This window comes from Mytilus trossulus, chromosome 5 (assembly GCF_036588685.1).
Source record: "Mytilus trossulus isolate FHL-02 chromosome 5, PNRI_Mtr1.1.1.hap1, whole genome shotgun sequence".
Taxonomy (NCBI): Eukaryota; Metazoa; Mollusca; class Bivalvia; order Mytilida; family Mytilidae; genus Mytilus; species Mytilus trossulus.
In genome coordinates this window covers 76884583-76901459 of record NC_086377.1, presented here as the reverse complement: position 1 = coordinate 76901459, position 16877 = coordinate 76884583, and the positions used below count along the sequence as shown (strand labels likewise).

The window sequence follows — 16877 nt, the reverse complement described above, 5'->3', positions numbered from 1 at the left end:
AAAATCCTTTTTTCTGATGGATGAAAGATAAGTTCATTTGACAGAACAGATGTCAAAAACATTCGTTGTGAAATACCATGTTATGTTAGCAACAACTATATTTACATAATAAGAGCATATCGTTGTGAAATACAATGTTATGTTAGCAACAACTATATTTACATAATAAGAACATATCGTTGTGAAATACAATGTTATGTTAGCAACAACTATATTTACATAATAAGAGCATATCGTTGTGAAATACCATGTTATGTTAGCAACAACTATATTTACATAATAAGATCATATCGTTGTGAAATACAATGTTATGTTAGCAACAACTATATTTACATAATAAGAGCATATCGTTGTGAAATACCATGTTATGTTAGCAACAACTATATTTACATAATAAGAGCATATCGTTGTGAAATACCATGTTATGTTAGCAACAACTATATTTACATAATAAGAGCATATCGTTGTGAAATACCATGTTATGTTAGCAACAATTATATTTACATAATAAGAGCATATTGTTGTGAAATATACCATGTTATGTTAGCAACAATTATATTTACATAATAAGAGCATATCGTTGTGAAATACCATGTTATGTTAGCAACAATTATATTTTCATAATAAGAGCATATCGTTGTGAAATACCATGTTATGTTAGCAACAACTATATTTACATAATAAGAGCATATCGTTGTGAAATACCATGTTATGTTAGCAACAACTATATTTACATAATACATGTAATAAGAGCATATCGTTGTGAAATACCATGTTATGTTAGCAACAACTATATTTACATAATAAGAGCATATCGTTGTGAAATACCATGTTATGTTAGCAACAACTATATTTACATAATAAGAGCATATCGTTGTGAAATACCATGTTATGTTAGCAACAACTATATTTACATAATAAGAGCATATCGTTGTGAAATACCATGTTATCTTAGCAACAACTATATTTACATAATAAGAGCATATCGTTGTGAAATACCATGTTATGATAGCAACAACTATATTTACATAATAAGAGCATATCGTTGTGAAATACCATGTTATGTTAGCAACAACTATATTTACATAATAAGAGCATATCGTTGTGAAATACCATGTTATCTTAGCAACAACTATATTTACATAATAAGAGCATATTTATGAATAGGCTTATTTATTTACAAATGTACACTGAATTAGTTATTTCATATGTGCATACTTTATCATTCATTAGACTTAAAATGTAGACCTAACTTGACTATTAAGGTAACCTTTAACAGCTTTAAGAGATTAACATACATAATTATGATTGAAATGAAATTGATAATAACCTAATTGCAGCTATGTAGGTTATTCAAAATTTATTCAAAATTTATCAAAATAGTACATATAGTATATTGTATAAAGTTATGACATTTCCTTTAGGTTGCACTTTGTAAAAACAGCTGTTTCACAAACCACGCCTCTTTTGGGATATATACTATTGATAGATGTTTTGTTTACCTACTGGTTCCCAGATATGATATCTATGTTTCATCTCAAAGAGACACATCTTGGGAACTTTACCAGTATGAATACACATGGATAGCGGCCAAATTAAATTCTGAGAAGGACCAAATGTTAAGTAAGAGGAAGTACATAACTTTCGTATAGGTTTAAATTCTTGGAAGTTTGAGGCATATAAATGTTGAAAATATGCCGCACAGCCATATGTTTTGACCTTTGAAAAAACAGTAGTGCATATGAACTTTCCAATTACTGGTTCCCAATAATTATATTAAGATACATTAAAATTATTTTATATGAATATAGAATATGTCATGACTTCTTCATAATTAACATATCTGTTATGGAACGAACACTCGTAGGGGGATTTGTGTTTACAGGAATGAATACTCGTAAAAGGGGTACATATTTTATCTTTTTCCTTGCCAAGCATGACACTCACACATGACATATGTTTAATATAAAATATTGTTATCAATAATATATTGTTATTCATTCACTTTGATGGTTTAAGTGACCAAATCATTGATCATAGGATTGACAATACCTCCTTCTATTCATTGTTTACATGTGTTTGTCTTAGCGGTTTAAGTGACCAAATCATTGAACATTGGATTGACAATACCTTCTTCTATTCATTGTTTACATGTGTGTGTCTTAGCTGTCTATAACTTGTTGTATACAGTTTTTCTTTTATTTTGAGCATTTATGAAGGGTTGCCATATCTGTGCTAGTAACTTCTGTCTTCTCTATTTGATCTGCTAGATCTGCATAAATTGAGTCTTTTCGTAGGGCTTTGATAAATTCATTAAATCCCTGTTCATTTTTACGCAACAGCATGTCCATTAAATTCCTGTTCTTTTCCTGTGGGGTTTTACCAGATTCTATCTTCTTCCCATCATCAACTAACAATACCTCTTTTGATATTAGATGATCTACTATGTTCTCGTGTTGTATATCAGTGATGACCTTGAGGTAGTTCTTTTGTAGACGAACTTTATATAATGGAAAATTCCAAACTGATAAGCCTACAAAATACAAAAAAAAAATTCTTAAGATAGTGCTATTGACCTTTTATGACTAAAGACGAGGTTAAATTCAGAGAAGCGATTTGGACCACATGAAATTTATAACGTGTTTTCATTTTTTTTACATCACTTGGTCGATACCTCTGCTGGTGGATTATATGTCCCCTAGAGTATCATTAGCTTAGTATTCAGTACTTTGCTACTCACATGATTTAAAACAAACACTTCTTAAATTTACCGTTTATAAATTTTAAAATTATGCAGAAACTAAGGTTTCAACTCATTCGGGCAAAGTTGGCATTGGATGGATTTGGCCATTTTTAGTACTTTTCAGGTGTGTGGCCCTTCTACTGTTTTGGTTTTATTCACCCTTTTCTTAAATCAAATGTCTCATGAATAAATTGAATAACCACATATAATGTAGAATTGATAGATCTTACATTTCTTCAAACAAATTGAGATGTATGCTCTGAATTTATCAAACACATATGATAAGCGTTTGACATTTTAAACAGAGCTGGTAAACATACATATTCACAATTTATAGTTAATTGTCAATTTGTTTGTTATTCTATTTTATCTCACTTTGATTTTTTTCATAGTTGACCAAAACTAATGCCTTTGCATTAAATATGTTCACTATTCTTTTCTAAAGTTGGATCTGAGAAGCGAAATTCATCTGAGGTCATATTTGCCTGATTCGTAACAGGTACTTAATGAACTGTGACTTCATTATAACTGTAGAAAAGAATCTTGATTTCAATGCCTGAGATCATAATTACTCAATGGTACAATGTCTAAGATCATAGTTACTTAACACAAACTGAAATTCGTCCTGAAAGACTCACGATATATACCAGTGACCTACTTTGGTATGCAAGAAAAGTAGTATACTTATGATAAATTAAATACGACGCAAATGATCTGGTAAATAGTCTTTAGAATCAAATACATTATATCTATTTTGAATGAATATATAACAAGATTTAAAAATGTTTTCAGTAAAAATCCTTCTTTGTTTGTGTTTATAATAAACCCTTCAGACATACCTTCATTTTCCGCTGATGCTGATGTTGGACTTGGACTGAAATCACATTTCAAATCATTAGCGATATCTTCGTATCCATAAATACGTAATCCATCAACAAACACACTGTAAGCAGGTTCTCTCATTTTGGTCACAATATCCAGCAATGCTTTGTTCTGATCATCTTGTCCAGCATGTTGTTCAATACGACGTCTGTCATCTACTGATATCACCAGATGTGTCATCATATGATCTAAAATTTGGCTGGTTTGTATGTCCTGTATGATTCTGTTTTCGTTTTCTCTGATTCTATCTGTAAATGAGCAGATCGGTTTATTAGCCAAAATGAAGTTTAGAGGATCATCAAATAAAACAATGCTTTCAATTATCTTACATTATTTTGGTTATAAAATGTTGTTGCCAAAAACATATTATTTTATATAAGAAAACTGCCATGAAATGTATACAAAGATTAAATCAATTTGAATTTCATTCGAAATTTAAAGTAATTAGGTATATATATGTTACAGTAAATAGGTGAAATTAGGAATTACTCGTAAATACTAAAATTTAGGAATTATATGTAATTACTGATGCACTTGTAAATACAAGTAATTCCTGAAAATGTCCAGTTATTACCAGAAATCACTAAATTTCAAATGAAATTTTACATCTATTTACTAACTGTTAAAATAATGTTGTAGTATGAAAAAGTGACCATTCTATAATATACCTTGATGTTAAGGCCAACTGAAATTAATAAGATTTTCATCCAAAGTTTTGAAAAAAAATGAGGCGGGTGGGAGGATTTTATTTTTTTAGTTTTATTTAATATGAAACCATCTTGTGACGTGAACTTAATATATATGCAAGTGTTATAATTAGCTTATATCATGTACATGTATATACATGTATAAAGAATGGTACATAATTTTTCAAATTCTTAAATATATATCTCTGATTGGCAACCACTGTTGTACATGTAATTTGCCTTTTCAGAATCTAAAGGACTCTCGGTAATCTTGTTGTTCGTACACCAAAATGAAAATAACTTTACGCCATTGGTTGAATTTCAATTGTTTAGGAGGTTTTTAACCAATCACAACGTTTTGGTGTACGCTTTTGAAAATAATACCCAGAATTCTTAAGATTCTGAAACGGTGAATTGCTACTTTAGAAACCTATTTTTAATAAACAGTAAAATGATGAAGAAATTCTCTCTTTGAATACCAAATCCAAATTTATTTTGCTGTCTAAGCAATGATTTGTAGTCCCCATAAAATGATGCAAATGCCTTGGTATGCAACACAAGTATTATGCATGAAATGAAAACTAAACACTGTTGGAAATAGTAGGGTTGGTATTTTTTAGATTCTAATGCAAGAAGCCAATATAATTATTCATGTAAACCATGAAGTTGTTTAACAGGTTGGTGATTATACAGTAACCTGTATAAATGGATAATCCATCTTTAGAGAGATAAAGATAAAAGTATCCCTCTATAGAGTTTTTTTTTGTTTACACTGGATTCATTTGGGCAAATTAGGGCAGAATGGTATTTTCTAGTTATATTAGCTATAATCTATAGCATTATATGCATCAACATATGCACTTTACTAAAAATTGAGATAACCAGTTTTCTGCTAAAGTAACAGAACTTGCAATCAATTGTATACCTATCTGAACACCTGATCAACAAAAAAAGGAATAGTTGACCTTTAAATTTTATGTTAAATCTAACAATAGAAATTCTGTACAGTGAGACATAAGTGAGTGGCATTTACCTGATCATCACAGCTTTCAATCATGGTGAACAATAGATTGTATATTTAGTCAGATAAGCAGCAAACTGGGCATTTGTATATTAAATTAAGTACATCAATTGGTGCATCAACTGTTACAGGTTACTGCCATAATAAGTAGAAAATGCCATTCTGCCCTATTTTTTTTATTTAAATCCAGTCTAAACAAAAATACCCCTATCTAAAGAAGGATTATCCCTCTTTACAGGTATAATAATCATATAGAGGGTTTGTTCTCAACCTGTTCTTTTATTGGTATTGGGACAGAGGGTGTTTGGTGTTTTTCAACAACTACAATAACCATGGGTAAATTTAAGGGCTTTCTATAACACAATGTGTATGTTTGTCGAATTTTTGAACTCAAATTACGGTCATAGATCTAACAAGTTCGTGCTTGTGTCAATTTCTTTAATCAGTTTAGTTTTTGTACCAATGTGTTCCACGATTCTTTCGCTTTATAAATCATTCACAGCCCAAAATTGATGACACAAAGTCAATAAATTATAAAAAAAATCCACGGTTTTCTAATGACAGAAAATTCATATTTGTGACATATCGCAATTTGCGTTCTTCGACACAGCGTATTACTCGTAACCATAATATGTCATGCTCTTCTGGTAAATTATCTCTATTCTCAGTTGATGATATTGTCATCATTGAGCAGCAGAACATATCAACATAATCGTTTTAAAGTACTCGAAACAAGAAATATGAAAACCGAAATTTGAAACAGGAAGTTTTGAATTGAAAGAAATTATTGACGGTTACCGGTAACAGAAATTAACAAAATTCGGAAATCGTAAATTTTACAAAAAATAAAAAAAATCGGGGCGGGACGATTCCAGAGGGGAAAGCGGGGATGAAAATCTATCAATTAATTGTTGAAAATGGTAGATGAAAAAAACATATTTACAGAAGAGTTTTTGTAGAATGAAAAATGTGATCGAGTTTTAAACCAAAGGAGATGCTGAACAATATAATCAGCAGATTAAGCATGTTTGTTTGAAAATAAAAAAATAAATAAAAAAAAAGACAACAGATGATTATAATCCAATCTCTGAAGTAGAAGCCTCATTACATGAGATCTTGATACCACAAGCTCAAAGTTACTCCTTATAAGATCACTATCCATATGAGTTGCATAGCTTACAATATGAACACGAATGCATTAAATGTTTTGTATATAATCAGACAAACTCAACATTACAGTCCTGTTGTGACATTTGTATCCCTTCAGAATGCATCAACGGGGATACCATACAAGTGCCTCAAACTTATCAAAGAAAGCGGAAAAGATGCTTGTCCGGAGCATCTAAATTTTGCGCCCTGTTTATGTCAGGTATAACGTAACTTTTCCCATTCCTAGTATTGATAGAGGACGTGGGAATCCAAGAAGTCTTTTCTGTTTAGTTTTGGAACATGAACAGACAAATGAATAATTTAAGCTTTGCTCAAACGATGGAATTTTAAATGGATCTGTCTCTAGGAATTTATTCACGTTCTCAGCAATAGTTGGAGTTAAAAGTTAGGAAAGCAGGGTGTCTACAGTCAGTCGGAGATTGGCAGGGATTTGCAACGTGTGCACGCAAAACAGGTTGTGAACGAAAGACATGCAACTGTGTCAAGTCTAATGTAATTGATTAGTAATTACAGGTATTTACTGAATTGTTTAGTAATTACATTTAATTCCTAATTTCACCTATTTACTGTAATATATATAAAGTAGACATTGCATAATTGAAAGTCACATGGTAATTAACTGTTTACCTCTTAACCAATACTTTTGTATTGCAATGAACATGCATTTTGTATTGGTCATTCCGATATACCAAAAAACCAATACCTGAGAGATATATTATCAATTTTAACAATTATAACACCGCAAAGTAAAACCGAGTGGTTGCCTATCTGAAGTTTTCAGAGGATAAGAGGAAATACAAAACATGTCAGTATATTATATTGATGTCAATAAGTTCAGAAAGAATCATCATGTAAAATTATCAGTATGGAATGGACGGTTGACAACATATACCCTTCCAGTTTATGAATCTTTCTGTTTTGGATTTTTTTTTCTACTTTTTCCTGCAGCAAGTGTTTTCGAAGCTGTCATCACTTTACGTTATTGAGCAAAGTATTAGGCAATTAGTGACAAAGGTCTGGTTGGACAATAACTTAATAGGTCAGCCAATGGCGGTAGAGAAGAGATTTTTGCTTAACCATATGGTGATGTACAAAAGACCAGCTGTGTTTTAGATATTTGCCTGATTGTATGTAATTTCATTCAACAAACATAACGACAGGGGCATTGTAAAATAAAAGGCAAACCTATTTTTGCACTGACTTTATATATTTCTGTTATAAACATGATCAACCTAGGAAATACATATTTCCTGTACTGAATAACTGATTTACACAGTAGTTTTTTTATTAACTCACACCCTTCATATAGTATTACCTGTAACAATTTCTACTGCTTTAAGTGTATTGGGATCAACGTCCTTTACAACCTCCTTTAAACACCTTGCTCCTTTACCAATATCTACAAAAACTTGCTCAAGTACCCGTATTGTAGGTTTCACTGTTCTGTCTTTCCTCCATGCAAACAAGACTTCCTTATTCTGTGCTGTCAAATCACGATCACGTTTCTCTTTAATACTCTCTATCTCTTCTACAGAAAGTCCAAGTTCTATTCCTAGTTGAAGAACTATATTGCCAACCAGCGGTGCTAATCTATCTAAAATTTCGTCTGATGGAATACAGTCTAGAACATCGTCAGGAATACCTAAATGGAATAAGAAATAAAATATATCTACAGAGAATTTGTCAAAACTAATTAAAGACTCAAATTGCAGTGTTCCCCTAAATGCTTTTTAAAATAATGGAATATTGTTTAACCTCGACAGTTAAATGTGTGTTAATCTTGTGAGAACTAAAGGTTAAAACTTTGCATTAATTTTCCAGCTGGTGCTACAAATCAAATATTTTTATTGTATTAACATGATTAAGCATTTGCATTCAATTCATGCTCTCTTGAAAGGAGACCATAGCTGAAACTGGAAAGAGGACCATTTTATTCCATCTATAATTATTCAAGGGTATGTTCTTTATTCCCTATATTTGACCTCAAACTTATAATTATTTTCTCATCCCAATTCTCATTAGGGTCTACTGGGTAATTCTTGAAGGGTATTGATCAGCATTTAAGAGAGCATTAAAAATCAATGGTTATTATTTTGTTTTTTGTCCATGGATTTATGATTTTTGAACAGCGGTATACTACTGTTGCCTTTATTAATGGCATTTCATTCACTTGCTAAGTTTATATGTTTGTGTTTAAAATGACTAAGCTTCTAAGTTTCGGAAAATTGGTAAAACCCTTTCCCAAATGTTACAGGTTTTTTTCTATCTACTATAATCTAATAATCTAATAGGGCTATAAGACAAAACAAATCATTGTAATCGTATGTTCTATGTCTAGCCATAACAGAACAACATTTATGCTGCATTCTCAGAGGAATATTCACTCTAAGTTTTGTTGAAATTGGTTCAATACTTTCTGACGAGGTGACGATCGTGATAAAAGTAGACGACTGGCAAAGTAATTAGTCAATGACACAGATAAAGTTCATCGTAGTTAATTTCCACAGGTAAAACAATTCAAAACCAGATGCTCTGCAGGGAGCAGCTTCATATAACCGCAGAGGTCGAACACTGAACAGTTGGGGCAAGTATGGACACAACATTCAAGCTTGATACAGCTCTGAATTTGAATTGTGATCAAAAAGTTGACACAGCAAAGGTTTCTGACACATAATGAATGTGGACTGATGAACTTTGAGCAATACACTAAGCTGTTGAATATAAATCCCCTCCAAAATAAACATTTGAAGGAAAATTCTTATTAATTTTGGAAATCTGAAATGAGAAAATTTTTACCACAATCCCTCCCCATTTTTTTATCACCTCTCTAAATCCCTTATTCCAAAAAAAACTCAATTCCAATTTCTAATTATGTTTGCAACAATAACTACTCATTTAAATACATCATGAAGTATTAAAATATAAAATAACTTAGTCATGGTTAAAATTAATATTAATTAACAATAACTTCTAAAAATAAATTTACAGCTACACATGTACATCTCAAGACAATTATCTATTCATTTAACATAATTTTCAAGCAGTGTAAGGGAGGTAATCAAGTAATCAAACATAGATATAACAGTATTCGTTAAATTTTAATTGGAATTGGATTACCTCCTTTACACTGCTTTAAGATTGTCTAAATTGTCCTTTAACAAGAAAAACCCTTGCTTCACCCTGTTTGCCCAATTGCTTAATGATTTGATACATTATCCCCTATAACCATCCCTTTGTAGTATGGAAACTTATGGTATAGTTTCAGAGAGATTTATACACTTAAACACAGGTTATTGACTTAAAACTACAAAATGCTTATTTAGGCCCCTTTTTTGGCCCCTCACTAATTGAAACCCTACTTGGAGTAAGAACCCCAAAACTGAATTCCAGTCTTTCCTTTGTAGTAAGAAACCTTGTGGTATAATATGAGAGAAATGCATACACTTTACCACAAGTTATTGTTAGTAAACTAGAAAAATGCTTCATTTCTGCCCTTGTTGGCCCCTTTTTCCTAAATGATCAGGGATATTAACTCCAAACTGACACCAAACCTGCCCTTCATTACAAGGAAACTTGTGGTACAATGTCAGAGAGATTCATATAGTAGAACATAAGTTATTGTCCCCGAATTCCTAGACTGTTTGCCCAATAACCCTTAAAAGAAATCCCAACCTTCTACTTTATGGTATGAACATTGTGGTACAATTTCAGAGTAAATTAAATACTTATACACAACTTATTGTCCTGAAACTAGATAAATGTATGTGTTGGGCCCTTTTTGGCCCCCAATTCCTAAACCGATATGACCATAACCCCTGAATCAATCCCAACCTTCCTTTTGTTGTTATAAACATTGTGTTATAATTTTATGGATTTCTATTTACTTATATTAAAATTATTATCCGGAAACCATCCTTTTTCGGACGACGATGACGTGATACCAATATACGACCGCACATTTTTTTGCGGTTGAAAAAAAAAGTTTATGTTCACTTTGTTTGGCGTCGACTGTAAAAGTAGATTCTGAAAATGAGGTAAAAAAACCAATACATATTGCTAATTTTGGATGACCGACTTGCAAATGACTCAAACTGTAAGAATTGCTCACATCGGCTATATGAAAGTATAAGGATATGAAAATGGGACTACAAAAAAGTCATTTTATCATTGCACTTAGTGCCCCTCTTAAAATTGGAATAAATTCAGGGAGGCAGTCATGACTTTTCAATTTTAAACCCAAATCCCGCATGAAAGATAAAGAGAGTGATTGAATTTTGAAAGAATGCTCTTATACTGCTTTGTTATTACACAAACAGCCAAACATCTCCAAAGGGATTAATTATAATTCGAAGGTATGTGCTTACTGCTTTGTAATCAAACAAGATACATAACAATATGATAAATGTCCTATACCAAGTCAGGAATATGGCAGTTCTGATCTCATAGTTCGTTTCTGTGTATGTTGCATTGTCTTTTGTTTTTTGTTGCACTTCAGTGTTTTGTTGTTTCGTTGTTTTCCTCTTATAGTTGATGCTTTTCCCTCGGTTTTAGTTTTTAATCCGGATTTGTTTTCCTCTTATAGTTGATGCTTTTCCCTCGGTTTTAGTTTTTAATCCGGATTTGTTTTCCTCTTATAGTTGATGCTTTTCCCTCGGTTTTAGTTTCTAATCCGGATTTGTTTTCCTCTTATAGTTGATGCTTTTCCCTAGGTTTTAGTTTTTAATCCGGATATGTTTTCCTCTTATAGTTGATGCTTTTCCCTCGGTTTTAGTTTTTAATCGGGATTTGTTTTCCTCTTATAGTTGATGCTTTTCCCTCGGTTTTAGTTTTTAATTCCGGATTTGTATTCCTCTTATAGTTGATACTTTTCCCTCGGTTTTAATTTTTAATCCGGATTTGTTTTCCTCTTATAGTTGATACTTTTCCCTCGGTTTTAATTTTTAATCCGGATTTGTTTTCCTCTTATAGTTGATACTTTTCCCTCGGTTTAAGTTTTTAATCCGGATTTGTTTTCTCTCAATTGATTAATGACTTTTGAACAGCGGTCTACTACTGTTACCTTTATTTATAAAGATAATAACATTATAATTACTGGTCAATCCCATGAAATGTGAAAAATCCAAGCTGCACAGTTATGTAAAGAGGAATCAAGATGACAAATTGTTAAATAATCTACCCTTAATTATAAGGTAAGCATAATATTTATGATTGATACGATACATATAAAACCAGGTTTAATCCACCATTTTCTACATTTGAAAATGCCTGTACCAAGTCAGGAATATGACAGTTCTTGTCCATTCGTTTTTGACGCGTTTTGTTATTTGATTTTGCCATGTGATTATTGACTTTCCGAACATTTTTCTCTAAGTTCAGTATTTTTGTGATTTTACTTTTTAAGACAAAAGCCTTTTTTATTATGTCATATTAAGACCTTTAGATATCAAAATACTTACCAGATTTCACTTGTTTTCTTCGACGTACCTGAAAATATGATAATTGTTAACATCAATTTATTTCAGGGTCGTGATTTCAATCTGTCATTGATCTTTGCTATCTGAAAACAAGGTCATACAGTTATGACAGAAGTAAAGGGCCCATATTAGATGCAAAAGAAATGTTCAAATTATTCATTGTTAAGGGCATTAGCTATGATCAACATGATCAATACCCACATTCAATACTTAAACTAATTGAATCCGTATTTATGTGACCTTCAATTTATCCTTTAGCTAGAAATGAGTTACACATGTACTAGGCGTGTTCAACTTAAACATAGACACACTATAAAATATCAATTGCAATGGCTTAACTCAATCAGAAGACATATTAACAGAAACAAGTGAACATACACTGAACGACTAAATTTAATCTTTGACACAATGAAATTACAAAATTAATAAAATAGGGTGTAAGATGTAAAACTATATCAGAAAGACAATAATAAAATTGGACAAAATGCCGCCAAATTAAATAATGTATACAGGTAAATAAAAACAATTGTGCTGTAAGTTTAACATGGAGTACGAAAATATTTTTTACAAAATAAATAATTGTGTTGTTGATACATTCATATGTTTATATCTGGTTATATGACCGTCAGCAGTCTTAGGAGGTCATCTCAATGATTAATTAGACTAGAATACACACGAAAAGCTAACATATATTTTAAAGTATATGCATTTTAATTATTTATTGTAAAGTTTTTGTAATTTGGATATACATGTTTGTAAATTTAAATCAAATATGAGAATTTGAGTCAAATTGGTGAGCCTAAATTTGACAACTAATGTCCATTTAAAAACTTAACCATCTCATCCTTTCCAATCATAACACAACACGCTGAAATGTCTCGCCTCACTTACTTATCTTGATTTATGTTGACCATGTTGTGAGTCTGTTATTTGAAGAGTTTTCTCAAAGATTGATATCATATAATCTTAACCTTATCAAAGATCAAAGTAAAAAAGTATAACAAAAGTACCATATTCAAAGACAAATTTAATAAACAGTTGTGCCACGAGCGCATGATATGCTCGTCGTCTTGTGTGTGAAGTTTTATGCAATAATCATAATAGTTTCTGAGATACGGTGCACCATGTGAAAACCCCACTTTTTTTTTTACAAAAAACTCATTAACTCTGAAATAAAATTTTGAATCATCTTCAAAAAGTATACAGATCTTTATGTTAATATAACTAAGAAGTGTGTGAAGTTTTAAGCAATAATCATTAATGGTTTTTGAGATACGGTGCGACATGGATAAACCCCCTATTTTTCACCAAAAAGTATAAAGATCGTTTGACCATCATAAGAAACAACTATGTTAAGTTTCATGAAATTTTCATTCAAATTAATGTAGCAAAGACGTAAAAAAAAAGAAAAAATAGTAGATACTAAATTACAAATTCCACAATAACATAAATAAAAGTGTTTGGTTATATAACATGTATAGTATAAGAACTTTCTCGATAAGTAAACACTTAAGAAATAGAGTTACAAGGGTAAACAAAATAGAATGACACTGCAGGATAACAAATGTTTTAAGTTGATGAAAAGTAGGAAGTTAAATAGAAGTTTTTTTGTCAAAGTAATATTCCGAAGCGTTGATTTTTAAATCTCAAACATGTCAAATAGGTCAAAACAGATAAGTGAACACTAGGGAAATATAGTTAAACAAGGGTAAACAAAATAGACACTGCAGGATAACAAATGTAATTATAATCCTGGTACCTTTGATAACTATTTACACCACTGGGTCGATGCCACTGCTCTTCAACTTTGTACTTGTTTGGCTTTATAAATATTGTGATATGAGCGTCACTGATGAGTCTTATGTAGACGAACGCGCGTCTGGCGTACTTAATTATAATCCTTGTACCTTTGATAACTATTTACACCACTGGGTCGATGCCACTGCTCTTCAACTTTGTACTTGTTTGGCTTTATAAATATTGTGATATGAGCGTCACTGATGAGTCTTATGTAGACGAACGCGCGTCTGGCGTACTTAATTATAATCCTTGTACCTTTGATAACTATTTACACAACTGGGTCGATGCCACTGCTGGTGGACCTTTCGTCCCCGAGGGTATCACCATCCCAGTAGTCAACATTTCGGTGTTGACATGAATATCAATAATATGGTAATTTTTATAAATTTCCTGTTTACAAAACTTTAAAATTTTGGAAAAACTAAGGATTTTCTGATGCCAGGCATAGATTACCTTAGCCGATTTGGCACAACTTTTGGGAATTTTGGATCCTCAATGCTCTTCAACTTTGTACTTATTTGGCTTTATAAATATTTTTGATATGCGCGTCACTGATGAGTCTTATGTAGATGAAACGCGCGTCTGGCGTACTAAATTATAATCCTGGTACCTTTGATAACTATTTTCAGTTGATGAAAAGTAGGAAGTTAAATAGAAGTATTTTGTCAAAGTAGTATTCTGAAGCGTTAATTTTCAAATCTCAATTAGGTCAGAAACAGGGACTTTTGCAAAATTTGACAAAATCGTATTGATTTTAACCAAATTAATGCCTAGGAAACATAGAGTGCTGGCGTCGACAAACTAAATATGTGTGTCAGATATGTAAAATGCCGTGACAAAGATTAAGCTAACATATTTTTTTTCGACGCCTATGATCTTAAAAGAAGATGTGGTATGGTTGTCAATTAGACAACTGTCCTAAAGAGACCAAAATGACACAAACATTAACAACTATAGGTCACCGTAAGGCCTTCAACAATGAGCAAAGCCCATACCGCATAGTTAGCTATAAAAGCCTTATCCATTTGCAATGAGTTTTCGTAGAAAATCAAAACGATTGCTATTTGTGACGTCATGAACAGAGCGCTAGTACGTAAATTAAAAAAAAAAGTTATATTTTCGATATTGTCATTGTATAAGCTATGATTCATTTTTGTATTGGTCAATTAATCCTAATTATAAATTTTAGCCAGAAATAGGGGCCATTTAAGGACCTTATCAATTTGCTCTTGATACAATATTTTGGCTTCTGTCCAAATCTAATAAAACTACAGATTCAACCCAAATGCTGACGCCGCCGACGCCAACACCGGATTCTATGATCGCTATGTTTCACTTTCGCAGGATCGACAAAAACCTGATGGCAGTATGTAATGATAGAGAATCATATCAAAATTCATAAGATCATAAGAAGCAAATAAAGTGAACACTGAAGTTAAATTGAAAGATTCACAACTTCAAAACAAAATAGAATCTTTAACTTAATATGATATTGCATACATGTCTCTATTAAGTCTTGGTTTTTTCCAATGATATTTTAGGTCAAGGTCAGAAGAACACTACAGAACAGACAAGTTCACAATAAAACCACACCATATGCCAGTTAAAGAAATATATGAAAAGATAAATACAATTGCATCAGTCCATTGTAGTAATTACTTACCACACATAATTTATGTGTTGTTACTTCCATTTCTCTCAATCCGTTGTCCATTTTTGCGAAACTGATTTCATTATTCTCTTTCAAATGAATAAGCGTCAAAAATTTAACCATCTGTGTATTTGTTGGGTAATTCTCTACCATATCACTCCATACCATCTCGTCCATTCCAAGATGGAGAGCCAATTCATGTAGCATATGTGCCTCACAATGATTAGACAGACGAAGCAACTCTGTGTTACTTGGGATCTGAGATAATGCATCTTCACTCAAACCTAAAACGAATTTCAAAACACATACATGTATGAATTGTAAACAAGAATGTGTCCAAAGTACACGAATGCCCCACTCGCACTATCATTTTCCATGTTCAATGGACCATGAAATTGGATAAAAAATATAATAAGGCATTAAAATTAGAAAGATAATATCATAAGGATCATGACTTTTTGTGTACTAAGTTTCAAGTTGATTGGACTTCAACTTCATCAAAAACTACCTTGACCAAAAACTTTAACCTGAAACATACACTTTCATTTTCTATGTTCAGTGGACCATGAAATTGGAGTCAAAAGTTTAATTTCGTTTGACGGACGAACGGACAGACAGACGGACGAACAGACAGACGGACGAACAGATGCACAGACCAGAAAACATAATATCGTAGGTGGGGTATAAAAAAGTACGTTAATATACTGAGATAAGATGAGATAACTATTCAGCATTGGAAGTTAATGGGTACACAATATAATCAACATATGCAGTAATCTAATTCTAATTTCTTCGAACCTATGTTCACAAAATACACCTAAATGTATTATCTTAAATATAGCACATATTTTATCTGTTGACAGCAATCCTAGACAATTTACTCATAAGACATATAGGATACATTTTAGTAATTTACAGCAATTAATCCTAACTAAAATTGCAAATCATATATTTTAAATTAAAAGTTTCTAATACATGTATCTTTGGTAATTGTAAACTCAGATGGTAAAACATTATTACTTTTCCACGGTTGTTCCAATCTGAAATATGTGAAAAATCATTATTTATTGTTTAAGCTTTATCACAATTATGGCAAATCAGTAGCATGGTTTTATGTCATGAGATTGTAATTAAATTGGATATTTTAATAAGTTAAATGTTAACTCTGGTCAATAATATGGAAGTGCAGAGAGATTAATGATACATTTACCTGGACAATTAGCATCACACTGCTTTTGTTCCTGTAAAATAGAAAATAACTCTACAATCCAAGTATTTGTATAATTCCATGTAAACAACCTACTTGCTTGTCGGTCCCCAAAAAAACATTTCATTTTGTAAAATGTGTGAAACTAATGACAAAAAATTAATGACACATAATAAAAAAATACAATATTGACAAATACTGATAGTTACTACAACCAAAGTCAGGTAAATATTATAAATATTA

At 31.5% G+C, this 16877-nt stretch overlaps 1 protein-coding gene across 1 annotated transcript in view; it reads right to left on the bottom strand.

Moving 5' to 3' along the window:
• Positions 1-1073: 1073 nt before the first annotated feature.
• LOC134718321 (uncharacterized) overlaps positions 1074-16877 on the bottom strand; it is a 92593-nt gene continuing 76789 nt past the window's right edge. Inside the window, exons 15-20 of the mRNA XM_063580815.1 lie at positions 16638-16668; positions 15440-15711; positions 11959-11986; positions 7818-8144; positions 3583-3873; positions 1074-2533 (exon numbers count right to left, since the gene is read on the bottom strand). Coding sequence (XP_063436885.1) covers positions 2199-2533; positions 3583-3873; positions 7818-8144; positions 11959-11986; positions 15440-15711; positions 16638-16668 — 1284 coding nt within the window. The 3' untranslated portion in view covers positions 1074-2198. The remainder of the gene's footprint in view (positions 2534-3582; positions 3874-7817; positions 8145-11958; positions 11987-15439; positions 15712-16637; positions 16669-16877) is intronic.